This window comes from Ursus americanus, chromosome 4 (assembly GCF_024610735.1).
Source record: "Ursus americanus isolate L20-20 chromosome 4, mUrsAme1.1.p, whole genome shotgun sequence".
Lineage (NCBI taxonomy): Eukaryota > Metazoa > Chordata > Mammalia > Carnivora > Ursidae > Ursus > Ursus americanus.
Window position 1 is genome coordinate 44,886,448 of NC_142130.1, and position 20,410 is coordinate 44,906,857.

The window sequence follows — 20,410 nt, forward strand, 5'->3', positions numbered from 1 at the left end:
TCTGGAGGCTAGTTTTGTAAATCAAATTCTACCAGAACACAGCAGGCCTCTTCGCTTACATATTGTCTGTAGGTGCTTTCATGCTACAGCAGAGTTGAACAGTTGACACAGGCGGTACAGGCTGTATGGACAAAGCCTAAAAATATTTGCTATCTGGTCCTTCAAGTTTGCCAGTTCCCACTCTGATGTCCCAGTCTTCATCCATTATTCTTCGAAGATCTCAGTATCTAGATTGCAACCCTGATATGATCCCGTGTGGTTTCAGTTACCGTGCCATTGCCCTATCCACTACCTGGCCCCCAGTCTGCCACTGTTATCCCCACGGTCTCCACTCCACTTCTGCCATCCACTTTCATGACTGTGTTTGGACCTTCTGTGCCACACATAGTTGCTCCACCTACAGAATCACTCCACACCCACAAACGCTCCTGCTGGTTGTTTTGTGCAACTAATTGTCTCAACTGTTCTTTGTCCCCATTGAGTTTTTAAATGAGTTGATCTCTACTTTCTCCCAATCTACCAGCTTTCTTTTCTTTGTTTCCCTCATTATCTAGCTAAAGTTCTACAGTCCATCATTTCAGTAACATTCTTGCTCATATCCCAAAGCCCTTGGCTCTTTCCCCCGTCCCCCATTACTATACAGGGGATCCAGTAGTGAAACTCCAACTATCTACTTTTTAATGCCCAGACTCAAGCAGCCGAGCACTACTGGTGAAAGCAAACTGTCTTCAATCCAATTTCTTACCATACTCAAATGTACATTCAACGCTAACCGAAAATTCAAATACATTTACCTAGTGAACTCATTTTCCCTCTATTCATAGAAGCTATTTCAATCTCTTTTTCTGAAGCCTCCTCCCTCTCTCTACCTGATGATGACTTTGGTTCCTATTTTATTTATTTAAGTTTTTAAAGATTTATTTATTTATTTTAGAGAGAGAGAACAAGCAGGAGGGGCAGAGGGAGAAAGAATCCCAAGCAGACTCTGCACCGAGCCGGACCTGGATGCGGGGCTCCATTTTAGGACCCCAAGATCACACCCTGAGCCGAAACCAAGCGTCGGATGCTAAAACCGACTGCGTCACCCAGCGGCCCCGAGTTCCCTATTTTAGAGAAAACAGAAGAGGGCACTGCCCTCATCACACACACTTAACCCAATCTCCTTCTCTCCTGTTATATAATTTTTAAAAACCATCCTTCTGTCCAGTTTCAGGATACCCATAGCACTAATGTTATAGATCTCATTGCCCCTATATTCTCAGAAACCTTATTTATTCATTGTACCTTCTCTATGGTGTATTTAACTATTCTCTTTCAACTTTGACTTGGTTTTGAAGCTTAGCCAAGCATCTTGCATTAATTAAAAGCACCCCACTACCTGCATAACACCGATGCAAACCCTCATACCCTTCCCCTTACTCCTGACAGACTTCTTAGAAGTTGTGTCGACATTTGTTGTCTCCATTTCCTTGCTTCCTACTCACTCCTCTGCTCCCCCGAGTCTGATTTCCATCTCTCTTCCATGCCACAGAAACAGCTTCTGTTAAGGTGATCAGTAACATCCTTGTCCCTAAATACAATCCAATAACCATGTTGTCCTCTCAGAAACATCAGAATTGATAGCTACTCCTTTCACGAAATATCATCATCCTGTTTTTTTTTTTTTTTTGGTGAGCCAACTTCTCTCCTGATTTTACTGCTGCCTCTTTAGTCTCACTTCTATATCCTTTGAAGATTTATCTTTCTCCATCTATCAGGTGAAGGGCCACATTGCTTTTCTCACCTGATTTTCTCTGCCTACACGATCTCTTTCACTCTCAAAATCTCAGCATACAGCCATATAGCTCACCAATTTGTATCTTTAGCTTAAACCTCTCTTCTAGAACAGGAATTGTATATCTACCTATTTCCTTGACATCTCCTGAATGTGTCAACTTCCTGTCTAACTCAACATGTACAAAATCAAATTCAGTCAAAATCCAAACAATCCCTGCATGATTGGATTGTCCTCTGGTTTTTTCTAACACAGTAAGTAACTCCCCTGTCTTTTTCTGTTCCACACATTTGAAACCAAAACATCATTCTTGATACTGCTTTTTATTCCTCGTTCCACATGTGCAATCCAACACCAAATCCCAGACGGCAACTCTCCTAAGCATACTCCTTTTTCTTTTTTATAATTTTTATTTTGTTATATTAGTCACCATACGGTACATCCCCAGTTTTTGATGCAATGTTCCATGATTCATTATTTGCATATAACACCCAGTGCACCATGCAATACGTGCCCTGCTTAATAGCCATCACAGGGCCATCCCAATCCCCCACACCTCTCCCCTCTGAAGCCCTCAGTTTGTTTCCCAGAGTCCCTCATGGTTCATTCGCCCTTCTGTTTACCCCCTCTTCATTCTTCCCTTCCTTCTCCTACCGATCTTCCTGCTATTTCTTATGTTCCATAAATGAGAGAAACCATATGATAGTTGTCTTTCTCTGCTTGACTTATTTCACTTAGCATAATCTCCTCCAGTCCCGTCCATGTTGCTGCAAATGTTGAGTAATCATTCTTTCTGATGGCTGAGTAATATTCCATTGTATATATGGACCACATCTTCTTAATCCAGTCATCTGTTGAAGGGCATCTCGGCTCCTTTCACGATTTGAACATTCCTCCCCAGGTACCTCGCTGCCACTCTACTCAATGTTACTGAGCATCTCTCACTTAGATTTCTGTCCTGTCTTAACTGATCTACATTATCCTCTCTACTGTTTCTCAATTCATTCTCTACGCTTTTGTCACAAAGATCTTTTTGAAATGCAAAATTTAAAAAAATCAACAACAAATTAATTCCAATTAATTTCCACAGCTCCTAGGATAAAGATAAAACTTAATTGGACTACTGAATCTCTCTAGCCTCTTCTTCAAAGGCTTCCCTTTCAATCCTTCTGCTCACGCCATAATATTTTTGAAAACTCCCCACAGTTGCAATGTCTTCCTACCACCACAGGGTCTTTACACATCCTGTTTTCTATAAAGCTGTCTTCCCCCTATTTACCTGGTTAACTCCTGTTCAAGTATCACTTCCCCAGGAAACCCTTCTTGATTTTCCTATTATATCCTCTCAAAACACTACTTTCTTACTGCAAGAGCACTTCTCACTGTTGGAATTCGGTCTTTTTTTTTTTTTTTTTTTTTTTTTTGCTTATTTGGTTATTTTGTCTCTTCCCAGTGGACTTCATGATTCCTGATGACAGAGTCATGTCTGTATTGTATCTCTGGTGCCTAGCATCCACAAGCACTCAAAAATATTTGTTGGATAAAGATTGAATACAAGAATTTAAGAAGAGCCAGAATTCAAGTTCAAGAACAAACTGCTATAAAAATAGACACATAGATCAATGAAACAGAGAGCCCAGAAATAAATCCATATATAGGATCCATTAATTTATAACAATATTATTATGAAAAGAGCCAAGAATATGCAACAGGGAAAGGATAGTCTCTTTGACAAATTATTTTGGGGAAACTGGATAGCTGCATGCAAAAGAATGGAACTGGACTCCTGTCTTCCACCATATATAAAGATCAAATCAAAATGGATTAAAAACTTGAACATAAAACTCCAAACCATAACACTTGTAGAAGAAAACCTAGGGGCAATGATTTTTTCGCCTTGGCAATGGTTTTCTGATTGGGCACCAAAAGCAAAGGCAAAAAAAGCAAAAATAAACAATGAGACTGCATCAAACTAAAAAGCTTCTTCCCAGCAAAGGAAAACAACAATAAAATGAAAAAGCAACCTATGGAATGGGAGAAAATATTTATAAATCACATATCTGATAAGGGGTTAATATCCAAAATATATAAACAAATCATACAACTCAACAACAATAACAAAACGATCCAATTTAAAAATGGCCAGAGAAATTGATCAGACATTTTTCCAAATAAGATATCCAAGTATCCAATAGGCAAGGAAAAGGGGCCCAACATCACTAATCATCAGGGAAATGCAAATCAAAACCACAGTAAGATGTCACCTCGCTCCTGTTAAAATGGCTATTATCAAAAAGATCAGATAACAAATATTGGAAAAGACATGGAGAAGAGGCAGTGCTTGTGCACTGTTGGTGGAAATGTAAAGTGGTGCAGCCACTCTGGAAAACAGTATGGAGGCTCCACAGAAAATTAAAAATAGAACAATCAGGGTGCAGGGGTGGCTCAGTCAGTTAAGATTCCCGCCCTTGGTTTTGGCTCATGGGTGGTCATGATCTCATGGGTGGTGGGATCGAGCCAGGCCTTGGGCTCCTCACTCAGTGGGGAGTCTGCTTGAAGATTCTCTTTCTCTCTCTCTCTCTCTCTCTCAAATAAATACATAAAATTAAAAAAAATAAAAATAAATAAAAAATAAAATTAGAACTACCATATGATCCAGCATTTCTATTTCTGGCTATGTATCTAAAGGAAATAAAATCACTATCGTGAAAAGATATATGCCTCCTCATGTTCATTGCAGCACTATTTACAATAGGTAAGACCCAGAAACAACCCAAGTGTCCACCGATGGATGAATGGATAAATAAAATATTCTAATATATGAGGAAATATTATTCATTTATAAAAAAGAAGGAAATCCTGCCATTTGTGACAATATGGATGGACCTTGAGGGAATTATGCTACATGAACAAAGAAAGACACATACTGTATGATTTCATTTATATGTGGAACTTAAAAAACAAAACAAAATGAACTCATAGATACAGAGAACAGGGTGGTGGTTGCCAGAGGTAGAGGCATGGGGTGAAATGTACAAACTTCCAATTATAAGATATACAGCATGGTGACTAAAGTTAACAATACTGTATCATATGTTTGAAAGGTGCTAAGAAAGTAAATCTTAAAAAGTTCTCACCACAAGAAAAAAAATTTAACTTTGTGAGGTGATGGATATTAACTAAACTTATTGTGGTAATCATTCCACAACATATATAAGTATCAAATTATCTGTTGTACACCTAAAACAAATACAATGTCATATGTCAATTATATCTCAATAAAACTGGAAAAGAGTCGAAGAACAAATTATGCCTTTAGACAGGGTAGTCAAATTATCAAGATTATATTATCAAGATATTATATTCTATTACTAGTAATATAATAGTTCTTTTACTGTATCCTATACTACTTCTATTACCCCTCCTCCTCCTCCTTGTATTACCATTACTTCTTCCCCTTCTACTGCTTCCAGTAACAACATTAACAGCCCTCCAAGGCTTTTGTTGTGATCTGGGAAATCAAAGTCACACTGCACTTTTATAACAGATACTAGTAACTTCAAATTTTAAAATACATCAAAAATCATACAATCTCAGGCACTTATATAAGAAAACAAAATCCAGGAAACCTGGATTAATTACAACAACTAAAGGCTTAACTCAGAAAACTGCTTTTCTTGGGCTAACGTGAAAGCTAACCCAGGAGGAAACCCTGGGGGTGAGAATGAAAAAGCAGCAGATGCCCAACTGTTCATTATCATTTCTACCCTCATCCACAGCCCCAGAGCACCAGCCACACAAAGGAACAAGATATTGTGAGAAGAGAACAGAAGCCGTTCTCAGGCCCTCTGGGGACATGGGGACAGAATTTAGACACATACTGTTTTATGGACAGACAGGGAGGAGAATGGCTCAGAAGACAACAGAAAGGAGACCAGAGGTCCCAGCTGCCCGTGGTACTGCAGATTTTCATACTGAGATCTTCTGCACCATCTCAATTTGCTTTTGTTCACGTGCTTCGTCAGTGTTTACACTTCATGTGTGCTTTGCTTACCCAACTAGCTTGTGAACCTGAAGATCTCCCAAGGATGTACTAGGGAAATGGCACAAGCGAGAGAAGTGAGTGAAGATCAAAGGAATAACGGGCGAAAAGATGTGTCCTTGGGTGGGGATTTGACAGGGCTTTTGTATGACAACTGCCTCATCTGAGTTAAGTGTCTACCCCTTCACTCTCCACCAGGCTTACACTTCAGGTCACTCTGTGATGAAGGATGTTTTGTCCCTTTCTGTTTTGATATTTTGTATGTTGCTCCCTTTGTACTCAGTACACAATATCAGAACTATTTGTCTAACGTTGAGGCCATTTTTTTTCATCTGGTCCAGCCGACCAACAGCAAAGTTACAATCAGAAGACTGGGAAATTTCCAACCACAAAACGTGTAGACATGGCTTCTGCCTCTCCAGAGATTTGCAGTTTTTAGTAGCTACAAACTTGGCTTCTTTGAGTTGCCCTTTATTTTAAGAAATATGCTTTCCTTACAGGCAACACCACTCTCCTTTCTGGGGAACATACCACCTCTTCTCCAGTGCTGTCCTTGTGTGGAGCTAAGCTATCCCATATCCCTTATTTCCTACAGGGAACATCAATCCATGTTGCCAATTCTCGATGGGGTAGGCTTTAGATCCTCAGAGATGCAATAGTACAGTTTATAGATTTAGGCAAAAGGTACAAAATCTTTATCTAAAGCCAAGGTCAATGTGTACTTGTGCTAATGTATGTTCAATGTTCCTTTGGGTTCCGAATTAGGCAAATAGAAAAAAAAAGGGAGGAGGACCCATTTTAAATAAGAACTGATAAATAGAGTTCACTCATTATCATTATTACTCTTCTTAATGAACACTACCCTTTTCCAAACTCTGACTCTCTGGCAGGAACTATGCTAAGTGCTTTACACAAATTATCCCATTTAATCATCAAAATAATGGTACCTGTAAAGGCAGTACTATAATTATCCGTATTTGTTGTATAAGAAAACAAAAGCTTAGAGACTTGAAATAACTTGACAAAGAATATATATATATATATTAAACAACAGAGCCAACACTCAAATCCAGGCTACCTGACTCCAAAGTATGTGTAGCGAAGTACGTTCTACACAGGTCTCCTTATAAAATGCTCTTCATTCAACCCCACCCCACGCCATCCCCGATTTGAACTCAAGTGTTTCTTTTTTCCCGGAAAACAGCAATTGGAATAAGGCATCGTAATGTCGTGCTGGAGGCGCTCCTGGTCTCCAGGTGGACTGTCCCAACACCATGGTCTTATCTCCTGGTCAGAAATAGAGACGAGGTAATAAATCCATCCCTGTTGCCTGTCCTGGGCAGTTCGGGGCCTCTTTTAGCACAGCCTTCATGAGTTAATTTTTGTTGTTTTTCTCTTATATTACCAGGCCACTTTGCCCCTGAGTTAAAAACATTTCATTTCCAGTGCATTTTCCATTTGTTGGCTTTCATTTTCATTCTTTTCCATTAGAATAAATGGAAATCATTTACTGTAGGACTAACTGATTTACGGTAGGCATTATTATCATCATTTTCCAGATGGGCTCAGAGAATGTACATGACAGGCCCCAGGTGAAATTTATTTCTGGCCAGGAAGGAACTAGAACTGAAGCCCAGGATTCCTGCCTTCAAATGCAGCCCTCTAAGGCACGTATGTGCGAATGCTACATGTTCAGCGGCTTCCTTGGTACCTTTGCCTGCCCAGTACTAAATATGCCATATATCCAAAGCCACTTGCATACATCCCCCCACAAACCTGCTCTGTTCCCTTTGTCTTCAGTGAATGGCACTCCCCATGTCACCTTAACTTTTCTTCTCCCCTTCACTCATACTACCATTGTCCTATACCCATTCTATTAGTAAGTCACATCTATCTTATGCCTGAAGCATTCCATTTGTCATCTCTTTCTATGTCTACCCAAACTACCACTCTCTCTCCTCTGTCTCCTAGCTTGTTCCCACCTTTTCCTTCTTGCCCACTTTCGTTCCATTCTCCCACTGAAACTGGCATGATCTTTTTCTGACACAAGTACAACCAGGCTATAAATGTCATGCCATCCTTGTGTTGTGAACACTTCAATGTCTTTCTATGGCTCTTAGATAAAAATCAAAACTTCAAATGTGGCTGACAAGATCTGACATGATCTGGTCTTTGCCATGTCTCCCACCTCATCCTTTAACCTGCTCCCTCGCCCTGGATCACTCACAAACCTCCCACCTCCTAAATGGTGTTAATGTCTACCCCTCCTTCAGACCTCCGCTCAGGTGTTGCTTTCTCAGGGCCAAATTCCCTGGCCTCTATTTTATGCTCTTTCACAAGACTGTTATCATTTATCCTTATCACTTACCAGTGTTGCAATTTTACATTTATTTGTGGAATTATTTGATTAATTCCTGTCTTTCTTTTAGGCAATACCTCTTTCTGCCCAACCTCTGTGTACTTAGCACCATGTCTAGCCACGGTTGGCTCATAATACATATCTGTCGAATGAGCGAGAGCCCAATGAAAGCATGTGCTCCTTCCCCTCTATAGTTATGCTTACCATTTGTCTGAATGAGTAGGTTGTAGATTTTAGTCCGAACACCCTCCGGATACAGAGTAAAGCTACACTCATACTTCCCAGTGAGTGAGGAGGACACGTTCTTTAAATGCAGAGTCCACGTTGACACATTTCTGGGAGTTTCCGTGAAAGTCACCAGTGACTCACAGGGACTGGCATTAGCACAGTGCAAGCCATACTGCGGATGATAAAGGGCAATCAGATCCAACTTATCAGTGACCTGGGACCATTGCATCTGCACCAAGAAGCCTGTCTTCCATGTTTGGCAGGTCAGGTTGACATCAGAGCCAGGAAAAGCATAGATGTTTTCTGTATTGGATGTTTTCTCCCATACCCCTGAAAAGGAAGGACATGAGCCATTAGTTTACAGGATTCATATGGAATGACTCTTATTTAAAAACCTTGGTCACTTTGGTGAGGTGAGGGAGCAACTGAGGAATTTTCTCTCTGGCTGCCTTATGTGTAGGAGGGAGCCTGTGCACAATAGAGAAGACAGACCGAGAAGCAGAAGCTCAGTACAAACCCTGAGAAGCATTTGCTTAAGGACGCTAGAGGGATATTCCTCTCTTTGTCTGTTGGTCTGTCCAAAGGATAATTTAAGTTCTCTGACTACCTGTGAATAAAATTAAGCCTATCTAGAAATTGAAGCCCACCAGCAAACTTATTATGACAACTACTTTAACAATGAATATAATTGACTTTTTTTTGGTTTTATGAATCAACAGCTACATATAACACACCAATAATATTTCCTGAAACTGAAAAGATAACTGACATGTGTAGAGCTGTTTTTAAAAATCTATGTTCACAAGAGGCTTTTGTATAGGCTATTTTATCGAATCCTCCTCACATACCACAGAATGATGTTGTTAACACTCTATCAAAGAGGAAACTGAGGCACAGGGTGATTAAGTGACTTGCTTAAGGTCACACCTCAGTAAAAGAACATGCATTTGGTTGCCTAGAGTCCGTGCTCTTTCTATAACCTTCATAACATCCAAACTGCCTCCCGAATTGGTTGAGACGAGTAAGAAATCTGACATTCAATATGCAGATCAAAGAGACCTCCGTGTCCATGCAGTTAGGGCCCCTGAGGGGAGGAAGGGAGAAAATACCTCAGGTAGAGTTTCCACTAAAGATAAACTACGGTCAGCATCGTCTATCATCAACACTTTGAAATACTAGACATAAAAGAAGAAGATTCTCTCCCAGCAGCTCTCTGACCACATGGTACAAGGCACTTAAACTATGTTAAGCATTGAGCCTTTGACATGCCTTCAATAGTGGAGGCCCAATTTTAGCATTAATGGAACACTGTTCCAGGAATGAGATATTATTATGACAAGTACCACTGAAGCTCACAAAGGAAAAAGATAAAAAGATGACAAGCAACGGAGAAGAAACAAGGCTCTCTAAGGCACTTGACAAATGGGAATTATTACACTTTTATGGATTCAAAAGTTTGGGTGAGCAGTTAGTACGGTTTAATGTTGCTCCCTGTAAGCTTTCCTTTGCCTGGTAATGTGCTTCTGATTCTATCCACAGCATTGTATTCCAAAGTCTCCTTTGATTTAGAAATTCTCCTTAAAATCTTTGTAGCTCTATCTGTAAAGCATAGTTAATTCTCAAGACACTCAGGCTCCCTTTAATTCCCCCATGCTATGGAATGCAGAACTAATCTTTCCTCCAGCTATGTTTAAATAGGCCCTGAAGGCAACGGTTCCCAGTGTTGTAGGGACCCTACTTTGTCTTCCAGGTCCACACCTACACATGCCTCATTAAAATTCAACATATGTTCCACTCCCAGAGACATTCATATTTGGAGGAGTAATGCTTATTATATACAAAAGAAAAAGGATCCTCAAGAGAAAGAAAAAGTTGAGCAAGGATCCCGCAGCACTGATGGCTTTGTGATTTTTTCAGTGTTCGGAGTTGTTCTGACAACCAAGGGGAGAGCATTTCATTTCCAAGAAGCACGATTTCCCAGTTACTCCAGAGATCCTCTTAGGAAGGAAATGGGTAAAAATGTCTCAGAGCAGTGGCACAAACCACTCATTCCCTTCTCGTTTTTAGTGTTCGTTAGTAATCATTTCTAGACTCTAACATCTCTCCGAAAGCTGCCACTTAAAGTCGTAACTGAAAACCTTAGCAACGACCTGCCTTCGGTGATCAATGTCAGCAGTAGTCACATGCATTTTAAACGAACAGAGGCCCCACTTGCCCCTAAAGCAGCGGATTTGACAAGACAGGACAACTGGAAGCCTTACCCCTGACAAAATGAATCTGGATGATGGAACAGACAGCACAGTAGGTCCATTTTTTCTCCATCGTCTCCTGAAGGCCTTACGCCAGCAGCTCCATAATCACGGAAGTCAACTGGTGCCTTGAAGCAAACTCCAGCTACCCTATTTGTGCAGAAAACCCCAAACCTACTGCACGCCTGGGTCTGTTTATCATTTGGCAAGACCCCAGGAAATGAAACGTAGACAGGAAAGTAATGTGGTTCAGAGCTAAGTATAACCTTCACCAGAACAATGTTGAAATTGTTCTCTGAAATTCTGTGTATCACCTTCGTTAAAAGACTTCTCAGGATCCAAAGATTCTCTCCTTCAGGATCTCTGTGTCAGTCATGCTGCTTCTAAAATCCAAACAAAGAAAGTCATGCAGAGCGATTCAATATGTGCTTTTTATACATTTCTTTTCAAGAACACGAAGTCATTTAACAAATGTGAGCTTCGTGTCCTTCATTACAGTTTTTCTGTTCACTTTTAAAATATGTTTTCTTTCCAGAATGGCTCCCGGGTGAAAGAACAAAGAATTAACACATTTAATTTTAATAAAATCTGAAAAGTAACGGAGGGTAACATCAGCTATCAAACTGAATTTTATTGTCACCCCTGATGCAGGAAAGCCCACATTTCCTGCAGGTGTTAAGAAGGGAGGGCTCCCCCCCCCCACCTGTCTGGGCTAGGCTGGAGGTCAGGCAGGGAAATCTCCCACCCTGCCAGCTGAAGGATTTTTTTTTTTTTTCTGACAGCAGAAGAACTCGTCGGTGTCCCAGCCAAAAACCAGAGTAAGGCTGAAACAATCTGAATCCAAAGGCAGAGAACCTCCTACCTCCGCCAGCTGCCAGGCCTGTGGTATCTGCCCCATTACTTCCATTTGCAGAGGACTGAGACTGGAGTGGAGGGAAGTGACTCCTAATATATGACAGCTTCCCTGCCAGGTAAGATGCCACATACTAGTTTTCCAGCTTGAGATAAAATAACCTTCCAACCTTAAGAGAACAAGCATTAGGCTGAGGACTACAGCCTAGGGCTGATGGACAAAGAATAAAACCGAGTAAATGTATGTGTTTACATGCAACCATAGGAACAGTTGGTGAAATACCCGTGAGCCTAATTTCACTACTACAATAAAGGCAGCAGCCAGCAAGCCTGAAGACAGACAGGAAGGCTGAGCTGTGTTCCTGAGGTGGTTGTTCTCTTGGGGTCACAGGGAGATAACTCTGGCTGTGTTGTTATCATGTATATTGTCATTGTGTAGCACGACATCATGATATACTGACCTATCATGTATATACTGATCTGTCCCTATATGAGGACTTGGGAGGAATATGGACGACACTAAGACATAAGGCATCACCTTTGCCATTTAGGAGACCAGAATTTAGCTGGGGGAACAGAGATTTGCATGTGGTGAAACAGGGGTTCCATCCTGGATGTCCAGACTACCCTCTACCCTCTCCACCAGGCTACCCTCTGTACCATCACTGTGAACACTTGCCATGACAACTATCATACCAATTCCTCACTACAAAGCTAATGATATTTCTTGCAAAGGCCAGAAGATGGAGTTACTTATTTCCTAGCCCAGGGCTCCCCATACCTTTATTCCCACCCCCAACCCCACCTCCACACTTAGCTTCAGATCGCTGGAGGTATTGGGTCAGGTGGTGCTGACAGGGATGCTTTCAGGGAGGCTGGGAAGTCTGAAGACTTTGAAAGTCAGGAGACATCGCTGCTCTGACCGCCTTCGTCTCTTCCCCTTTTACCCCTGGAAATGCTAGTAAATCACAGTGATGGAGCATAGTGGCAAACATAGGATCTGCAGGTTGGTGTTCCCATTCCATTGGGACACATGACAAGCCTGGGGAAGGATTTCGGTCACCTCATTCCACCTGTCCTATTGAGAGGATTTACCTACATGAAATCCATAAAAATCTAAACGTATTGAATTCTCTAAGAACAATACCTCCTCTTGAGGAGCCTGGGTGGCTCAGTTGGTTAAGTGTCTGCCTTTGGCTCAGGTCATGATCTCAGGGTCCTGGGATCGAGCCCCACATCACGCTCCCTGCTCAGCAGAGAGTCTGCTTCTCCCTTGCTCTCTCTCCACTCATCCCGCTTGAGTCTGCTTCTCCCTCTGCTCCTTACCCGGCTTGTGCTCTCTCTCAAATAAATAAAATCTTAAAAAAAAAAAAAAAAGAAGAAGAACAATACCTCCTCTTAAAGCAGTTAGTGCTCTCCTGTCTCCTAGTGCTTTAAACTTAAACACTTAAAAAAAAAAAATCCCTCAAGTTCAGAAGAAGGGAAAACATCACTTATTTTCCGGAACTACAGACTCTGGGAATCCTTGCCTTCCACTGGGGTTGGCCTGCCCAAGGCACCCATTCAGGGGCTGCTGGGCAAATCTGCCCTCTCTGGGTGTGACTTAGAGCTTGGTTCGTGGGTTTTATAGCTAGAAACCTCTGTGGCCCAGAGTCATCAAATTTCGCTAGCTTCCCTTTGGGCTTTACTCAGGCTGTAAGAGAAGAAAAAATTGCAGATGCCCACCGAATATTAATGGAGTGCACCTGGTGTCCTACGCTGCAAGACCCACGCGACCGCCCCTCCGTACCCGTGTGCATGCAGCAGGTGGCAGCAACGCCCTGCGGACCGGCACTGCTCTCCCAGGTGATGGGAATTGCCCCCGCGGCTTTTCAATTCCAGTCACATTTTCTAAAGGCCCTTTCAGCGTAGGGATAGGCATTCTCTGTACTTAAAAATAACTCCTCTATGGAAGTCTTGAAAATCTCTATTATCCTCCCTGCTCACCAAATCCCAATTGCACAGCATTTCTTCTGCCTCAGATTAGAGTCTGCTGCATATAAAGAGAAAACAGAAGCCGTCAGTTTCACACACAAAAAGAAATCTTGAACTTCTTGAACTTCAGAGGCAAATTCAATTATTTACAATGAGAAGCGGGGGCACGCATTATTTCTGCTGGAGGCAAGCCATAATTGTGTGTTTTGAGCAAACTTTTTAAATGCTTCATCTAAACATTTACCCTCAATGAGAAAAGGACATTTTCAGAAATAGGAACTTGAGCAAATGGTAAACTTACTTTTGTGGTTTGCATAGAGGTTACCTCAGGTATTACTGATTTGTCTTGGATTTTATTCTTTAATTATTATATATAAACATTCAAATGTGGAGTGTTATACCTTTGTACATGTTGCTCTCCCCAAATGCTTAGAAAACATGCTGCTTTTATCAAGAGATATTTATTGAGTGCCAACTCTGAAGGGATTACTGAAGAGGCATAGTTTGGGGGGATTTTATTTACTTTTTTTTTTTAAAGATTTTATTCATTTATTTGACAGAGAGAGAGACAGCCAGTGAGAGAGGGAACACAAGCAGGGGGAGTGGGAGAGGAAGAAGCAGGCTCATAGCGGAGGAGCCTGATGTGGGGCTCGATCCCAGAACGCCGGGATCACGCACTGAGCTGAAGGCAGACGCTTAACGACTGTGCCACCCAGGCGCCCCGGATTTTATTTACTTTTTTTTTTTTAATTAATTAATTAATTTATTTTTTTATTGATTTTTTATTATATTATGTTAGTCACCATACAGTACATCCCCGGTTTCCGATGTAAGGCTCGATGATTCATTAGTTGTGTATAACACCCAGTGCACCATGCAATATGTGCCCTCCTTACTACCCATCACCGGTCTATCCCATTCCCCCACCCCCCTCCCCTCTGAAGTCCTCAGTTTGTTTCTCATAGTCCATAGTTGACTCTTGATTTCGGCTCAGGTCATGATCTCAGGGTCCTGAGATCCAGCCCTGCACAGGACTCTGCACTGGGCCTGTGGTCTGCTTGACATTCTCTCTCCCTCTCGCCCTCCCTCTGCTTGTACGCTCTCTCGCTCAAAAGTAAATAAAATCAGAAGGGGGAATGAAACGGATTTTGTTTACTTTTGAGCGAGAGAGCGTACAAGCAGAGGGAGGGCGAGAGGGAGAGAGAATGTCAAGCAGACCACAGGCCCAGTGCAGAGTCCTGTGCAGGGCTGGATCTCAGGACCCTGAGATCATGACCTGAGCCGAAATCAAGAGTCAGTTTAACTGACTGAGCCACTCAGCTGCACCAGTTTTGGGTGATTTTAAAATGCAAATAATAAGACACAAGTCTTACTCTTAGGGAACTTATTATCTTGCTGAAGAGAAACATCCACGCACACCATAAAGGAGTCAAGAAACACAAGGCATGGAACTGAATGAGTAGGTAGCCCAAGATTTTAGGCAAGGAGGAGGTATAGGGATCAAGTCAGTGGAGAACCGAAACTTGGCCTCATACTGTAAAGACAAGTCTGGTGGAAACCACAAGGTAAGTCATTCCAAGCAGAGGAAACAGTAAGAGCCATCAGTTGGAACTGCTGAAGCTCAAGGCCAACTCAGAGAGTCAGTTGTTACCGTGGAACAACTTCTTTGAGGGGCTTGGGGTCAAAGCTGTCCAAGGGGTAAGATTACATTATGGAGTGCTTTGAATTCTGAGCTATATTTCTTCATGTCAGAGAGTGTTAATAGTTTTTTCAACAAAAGAGTAACATATAAAAAACAACATTTTATTTATTATGTTCAAGATTTTATTTATTTGACAGAGAGAGAGAGAGAGAACAAGCACAGGGGAACGGCAGGCAGAAGGAGAGGGAGAAGCAGGCTCCCGGAGGGGTGGGGAGTCTGATGCAGGGCTCGATCTCAGGACTCTGGGATCATGACCTGAGCTGAAGGCAGCCGCTTAACCAACTGAGCCACCCAGGCACCCCAAAATAACATTTTAGAAAGACCAACTGGGTAGACTTGTGAAAAAAATAAGGGGGGGGAAAGGGAGGAGTCTTGTATTTCTTTAAGCAGCAGAGGACAAGAGTCTACTGATTGGTTATGGCAGACTGTGACAGGGGTGTGGACATTACAAAGAAAGAGGCTGGTGTCCAACTGGACATGGAATCAAAATCTGCTGTAAAGTTCTGTGCATCAGAATGAGGAGAAAAGAAAAACTGTAGTAGATGTAAAGGCTGTAAAACCATGGTGAAGTGTCATGGATTAAATGTAAAGGGTCCCTGCCGGAAGAGCCACCCTACCCAAGGAGCAGCTGGCAAGGGATCACTGGACTTTAGATGGAAAGCGAGGGATAGCCTGTTAGGGTACAGGTAGAGGAGAAGCAAGTTCCCCCTTTTGGTTTTCACTCAGATTTTATGAGAAAGAATTTCGTGACGCTTTCAGCAGATAGCAATCTATTTATTTTATCACCATCACTTCCACCATGCTCAATGCCATCTATTAAAGACTGATTTTAATGTAATACATTTTTTCCAATGACAACATTAATATCTGTTCATTACCAGAATGCATTTTAAAAAGGTTAACAAAGAAAATAAAAATCAGCTGGAATCCTAACCACCCACAGACAACCGGTACTTATATTTTGTCTTATATCTCTCTGGACTTTTACATAAATATGTATGTATGAAGAAAATTGATTTTTACTATGTTTACCACATGCGCTCCAGCCTGTCCCTTTTGTTTTACTTCATAATATATTGTAGACATATACATGTTATAAAACAAAGATAAACCTCCTTCTTTGGAAATAGTTACATGTTATTTTATTGTATAGATGTATAAAACATAAGATAAGTACAAAATTTCTACCTAATGTTTTAAGAAATAGAATTTAAAAATTCAATTGAATAATTATAGTTAGTAACCTTAGAATATTTTTCAGTGGCAAACTAAAATAAGGAGAGAGAGAAAGAGCGACCAACAGAGAGACAGGAGAGAGAGGTTGGTTTTGCCAAGCCCCAGGAAAGCTAATGCTAGCTCACTCATAATTCAATAATACTGACTTTTGCAGGAATACATTTTAAAAACTATTAATATTGGGGCGCCTGGGTGGCGCAGTCGTTAAGCGTCTGCCTCCGGCTCAGGGCATGATCCCAGTGTTCTGGGATCGAGCCCCACATCAGGCTCCACCACTAGGAGCCTGCTTCTTCCTCTCCCACCCCCACCCCCGCTTGTGTTCCCTCTCTCGCTGGCTGTCTCTCTCTATCAAATAAATAAATAAAATCTTAAAAAAAAACAATTAATATTACTAGGATTAACATAGAATAAAAGATATCTTTCAGATTCGATGTTCTACCCAGTTTCAAAACACTGAAATTTATTTAAAACATCTCTTCACCTGCAATGGGGAAAAAAAAAAGTACCACCTGAAAAACTGAGAAGTATTCCAATTGATTTTAGAGCTTAAAAAAGATAGTATGGAGCCCAATCACATACTGTGATCCAAGTATGTTCTTAACCACATTGTGTTTTTACAACTACAGACTCACATGCAGATATTGTGTGTCTATACTTGGTGAAAACAATAGACTAAGTAAAATCAACCAAGGACTGGATCTGACTTTTTGCTAGTAATCCGTCCCACTAATGATTTCTTTTTAAATGGAGTTCTGAGTTTGGGAGTGAGAGCAAGAACCAGACCCAGTGAGTGAGAGAGGCAGGAAGACAAGAGGACAGAGGCCACTTTGGTATTTGCTCTGCTTTGTAATGGTGTGGCTCAATACCACCTCAATTAGGTAATGTTAGCAGGAAATAGGAGATTGTGATTAATAGCACTTCCTAGGTAACTGAGAGCTAAATCAAATTCTTTTCTCGGGGGAAGAAAAATTGTCATGGGAAGGTTAAGTTAGTGAGAAAGAAAGGTAGTCCTCATTCCTGAACATCCCTTAAAATGTATTATTTTACATTTCTGGCTCAATGAAAACCTTGAAATAAACATTACTTCACTTTATTTGGTGATTGGGGATCTTACAGAGACCACAGACATTCTTTTGAACCTCAGACCCCAGAATGGTCTACGAATATAGAGGACTGCTGTAAATAAATAAATGCTCCCCTTCTCCAAAAAAGAAGTCTAACTTTTGAAAAATATGCCTTCTTTATGGAAGAGTCAAAAACAGAGGCACGAGCATGCTCCAACACAAAGGCTGTCTATTTTCTGCCAAAATCTTCAGAATGTTGGAGCTAGAAGGAACTGCACCCGATTCTCTAGTATAGACGGAGCTCTTCATTTTACAGATGAAGAAACTGAGGCTCCAGAGGTGAGTGCCTTGCCCAAGGTCAAAGAGTTTGTTGTAAAGAACCCTGTGCTACTTGTCAAACTGAGACACTGAGTCTTCTCTTACACTACTAAACTGTTCAGTTCAGTATGCTCAACAGTTGAAACCAACCATTCTTCAAATTAAAAGGCAAATTGCCTCCAATATCTTAACAAGTAAGAAACAACCTAGAAATCATTTGGTTTTCTTTATTTCCATTCCATTTCTTTCTACTAACCTGCTCCAGTACGTCATGGAGGAAACAATAGTGAGCAATTTATGTCTGAATGTATAGATGTACACACACACACACACACACACACATTCATTTGAGAATTTCTGTTTGTGCATCTGTTTGTTCGCTTGCTTGCTTTTCAATTTAATTTCCTGGAGGAATTCTGACCAACTCTCCGGGTGATACCACACAGGCTATTTTTAAATCAAACGTATTGAGTTAACTTCGCCTGGCGTTATGTAAGTCAGCATCGATTTTACTTTATTGCCACTGTTCTTTCACCATTTATTATGTATTTTTCTCTTTGGTTTTGCTCTGAGAAGGCACTATAGATCTCTTATTTACTTCTCCAAACACTTTGCTTTCTCTTTGTGGCCTCCCCTCTCTCCTCAACGCACACAGCCGGCCGATGGGGAAGCTGTTCTAATTATCCAGCACGCAGCTGGGAAGGCCACAATTCTAGAACTAGATGACGATGCAAACAAACGAACAACAGAAAACACCATGTGTGCAGAGTCCTCTGAAGCAAGCAGAAGATCCTCAAAGTTTTATTTTCTAAAACAAAATCATGCCTTGTCACTTTTGAGAAACTTAGAAAAGCTTTTCTTTTCTTTCTTTCTTTTTTCCCCTAAAACTAAATCATGCCTTGTTGCTTTTGAGAATGTTAGAATCTACTTGGAATTACCAGTATTTGTATCAGTTTCACACTCTAACCGTAGTTACAGAACCCTGAACTTCAGAATAATCGTCCCCTTATTTTATAAACACGGCATCTGGTGCCCAGTGAAGGGCAAGGATGAACCTGAAGTCTCGGAGTTACGTGTCCCAGAAACATTGAGCTCAAACGCATGGCTTTAACTTGGGCCCCTTTTTCATACAGAAACAAAGGCTAATCATACCACAAATACTGCTGTTCACGTGACCCTGAGAAAAGGACCACAACACCAGGCTGGGTTGTCAACTGGACTCACGTCCCAGCAAAGCGATTCACCCCCACATACCAGCCTCACAGGACATGTGACTCAAATGTGTGCCTTTGGGGCATAAAACTGCACAGAACACTGTATCAGAGACCTGCCACTTACTCGTAAGAGGTGCAGACCTCAAGTGCCAGCCTTGTAAGTCTAAGCTCCTCTTTCCATACATCTCTAAGGCATACAGGTGCTTGAGAGGAACTCAACACCTCATTGTGGCTGACCAGGCTCTGCACAACTGACCACTGAGACCCTGGCTCAGTGGGTGGGCCTCAGATGCCCTCACTCACCACAGCCCCCCCTCTTTCCTTTCTGTCCCTCAGGCTGTCTGTGTTCTTTAACCCCAGGTCTCCACGTGTGCCATCGTGTCTGCTTAGTCCTCTTTCATGGCCTTGTGGAAGAATGACTGGATTCTGTCATTCTGGGGTTATTCACATGCCCCTTACTCTTCAAGGGCTTTTCTGACCCCCATGACTGTAGAAGGGAGCACACCCCCTCTCCCCACCCATGGGTCTCTTTCACATCAACAGGTGTATTTCCTCCATGGTGTTTATGTACTATGAGAAGTTTGGTTGCTTACTTTCCTGTTGGTGTATTGTCACTTTACTTTCCATTAGAATGTAAGCTCTGTAGGACAGGAATTTTGTGTATTAATCACCTCTTATACCCCACCAAATATCCCCCCGACTTAGCTTTTCATTCCCGCTGTTGTGGAAGTAACTAGCCGCTCTCCTCAGCTGCCCTGAATGCCCCTCGCTTTCCGACCCGGGTATCTCTGGAGCAGAGACACAGTGCCTCATCCATTCTGATACACGAACAACCCTGAAAGTGCAAGGCAGTTAACACCCCATGGGACGACACGTGGCCAATGAGGAGCAGGAGCTAGTGCATAAATCCCTCCTCTTCTGATGTTCAGGTGGGTGATTCTAAGGTGTGTTCTACAGGACTCCTTAGAAGGTGCCAAGAGGGACCCAGACACATCTACTCACAGTGTCAGCTGCTTAATAACATGTCCTTGGATTGGTTGTTCCTCCTTCCCTGCTTTACTCGTTTCAGTCCCCCATTTCTGTTCCAGAGAATAACACCCGGAAGTAGCTGTAAACAGACTCTTATCTCACTCTGTGCCTTTCTGGGGCGTGCATGCCCCGGCTGTCTCCTTATTTACTGCTCTATCCCCAGCCCCCAGAAAGGTTTTGGCCACCTAACATATACTATATGAATTTTTTTTTTTTTTGGTAAAACACTCTTTACTAAGTAAATAGTCATCTCACAATGTCCACAAAATTGCAGCAAGCCAGTCAGATAGTCTTAAAAATAACACATATTCTTTATTCCGATGAGTTTCTCAACAAATATTGGGCTCCAACTACATGTCAGGCACTAGG

General features: G+C 41.7%; 1 protein-coding gene across 1 annotated transcript in view; it reads right to left on the reverse strand.

Moving 5' to 3' along the window:
• Positions 1-10,821, reverse strand: part of CD96 (CD96 molecule) — an 88,747-nt gene extending 77,926 nt beyond the window's left edge. The window contains exons 1-2 of the mRNA XM_045785630.2: positions 10,665-10,821; positions 8,380-8,733 (exon numbers count right to left, since the gene is read on the reverse strand). Coding sequence (XP_045641586.2) covers positions 8,380-8,733; positions 10,665-10,725 — 415 coding nt within the window. The 5' untranslated portion in view covers positions 10,726-10,821. The remainder of the gene's footprint in view (positions 1-8,379; positions 8,734-10,664) is intronic.
• Positions 10,822-20,410: the final 9,589 nt, after the last annotated feature.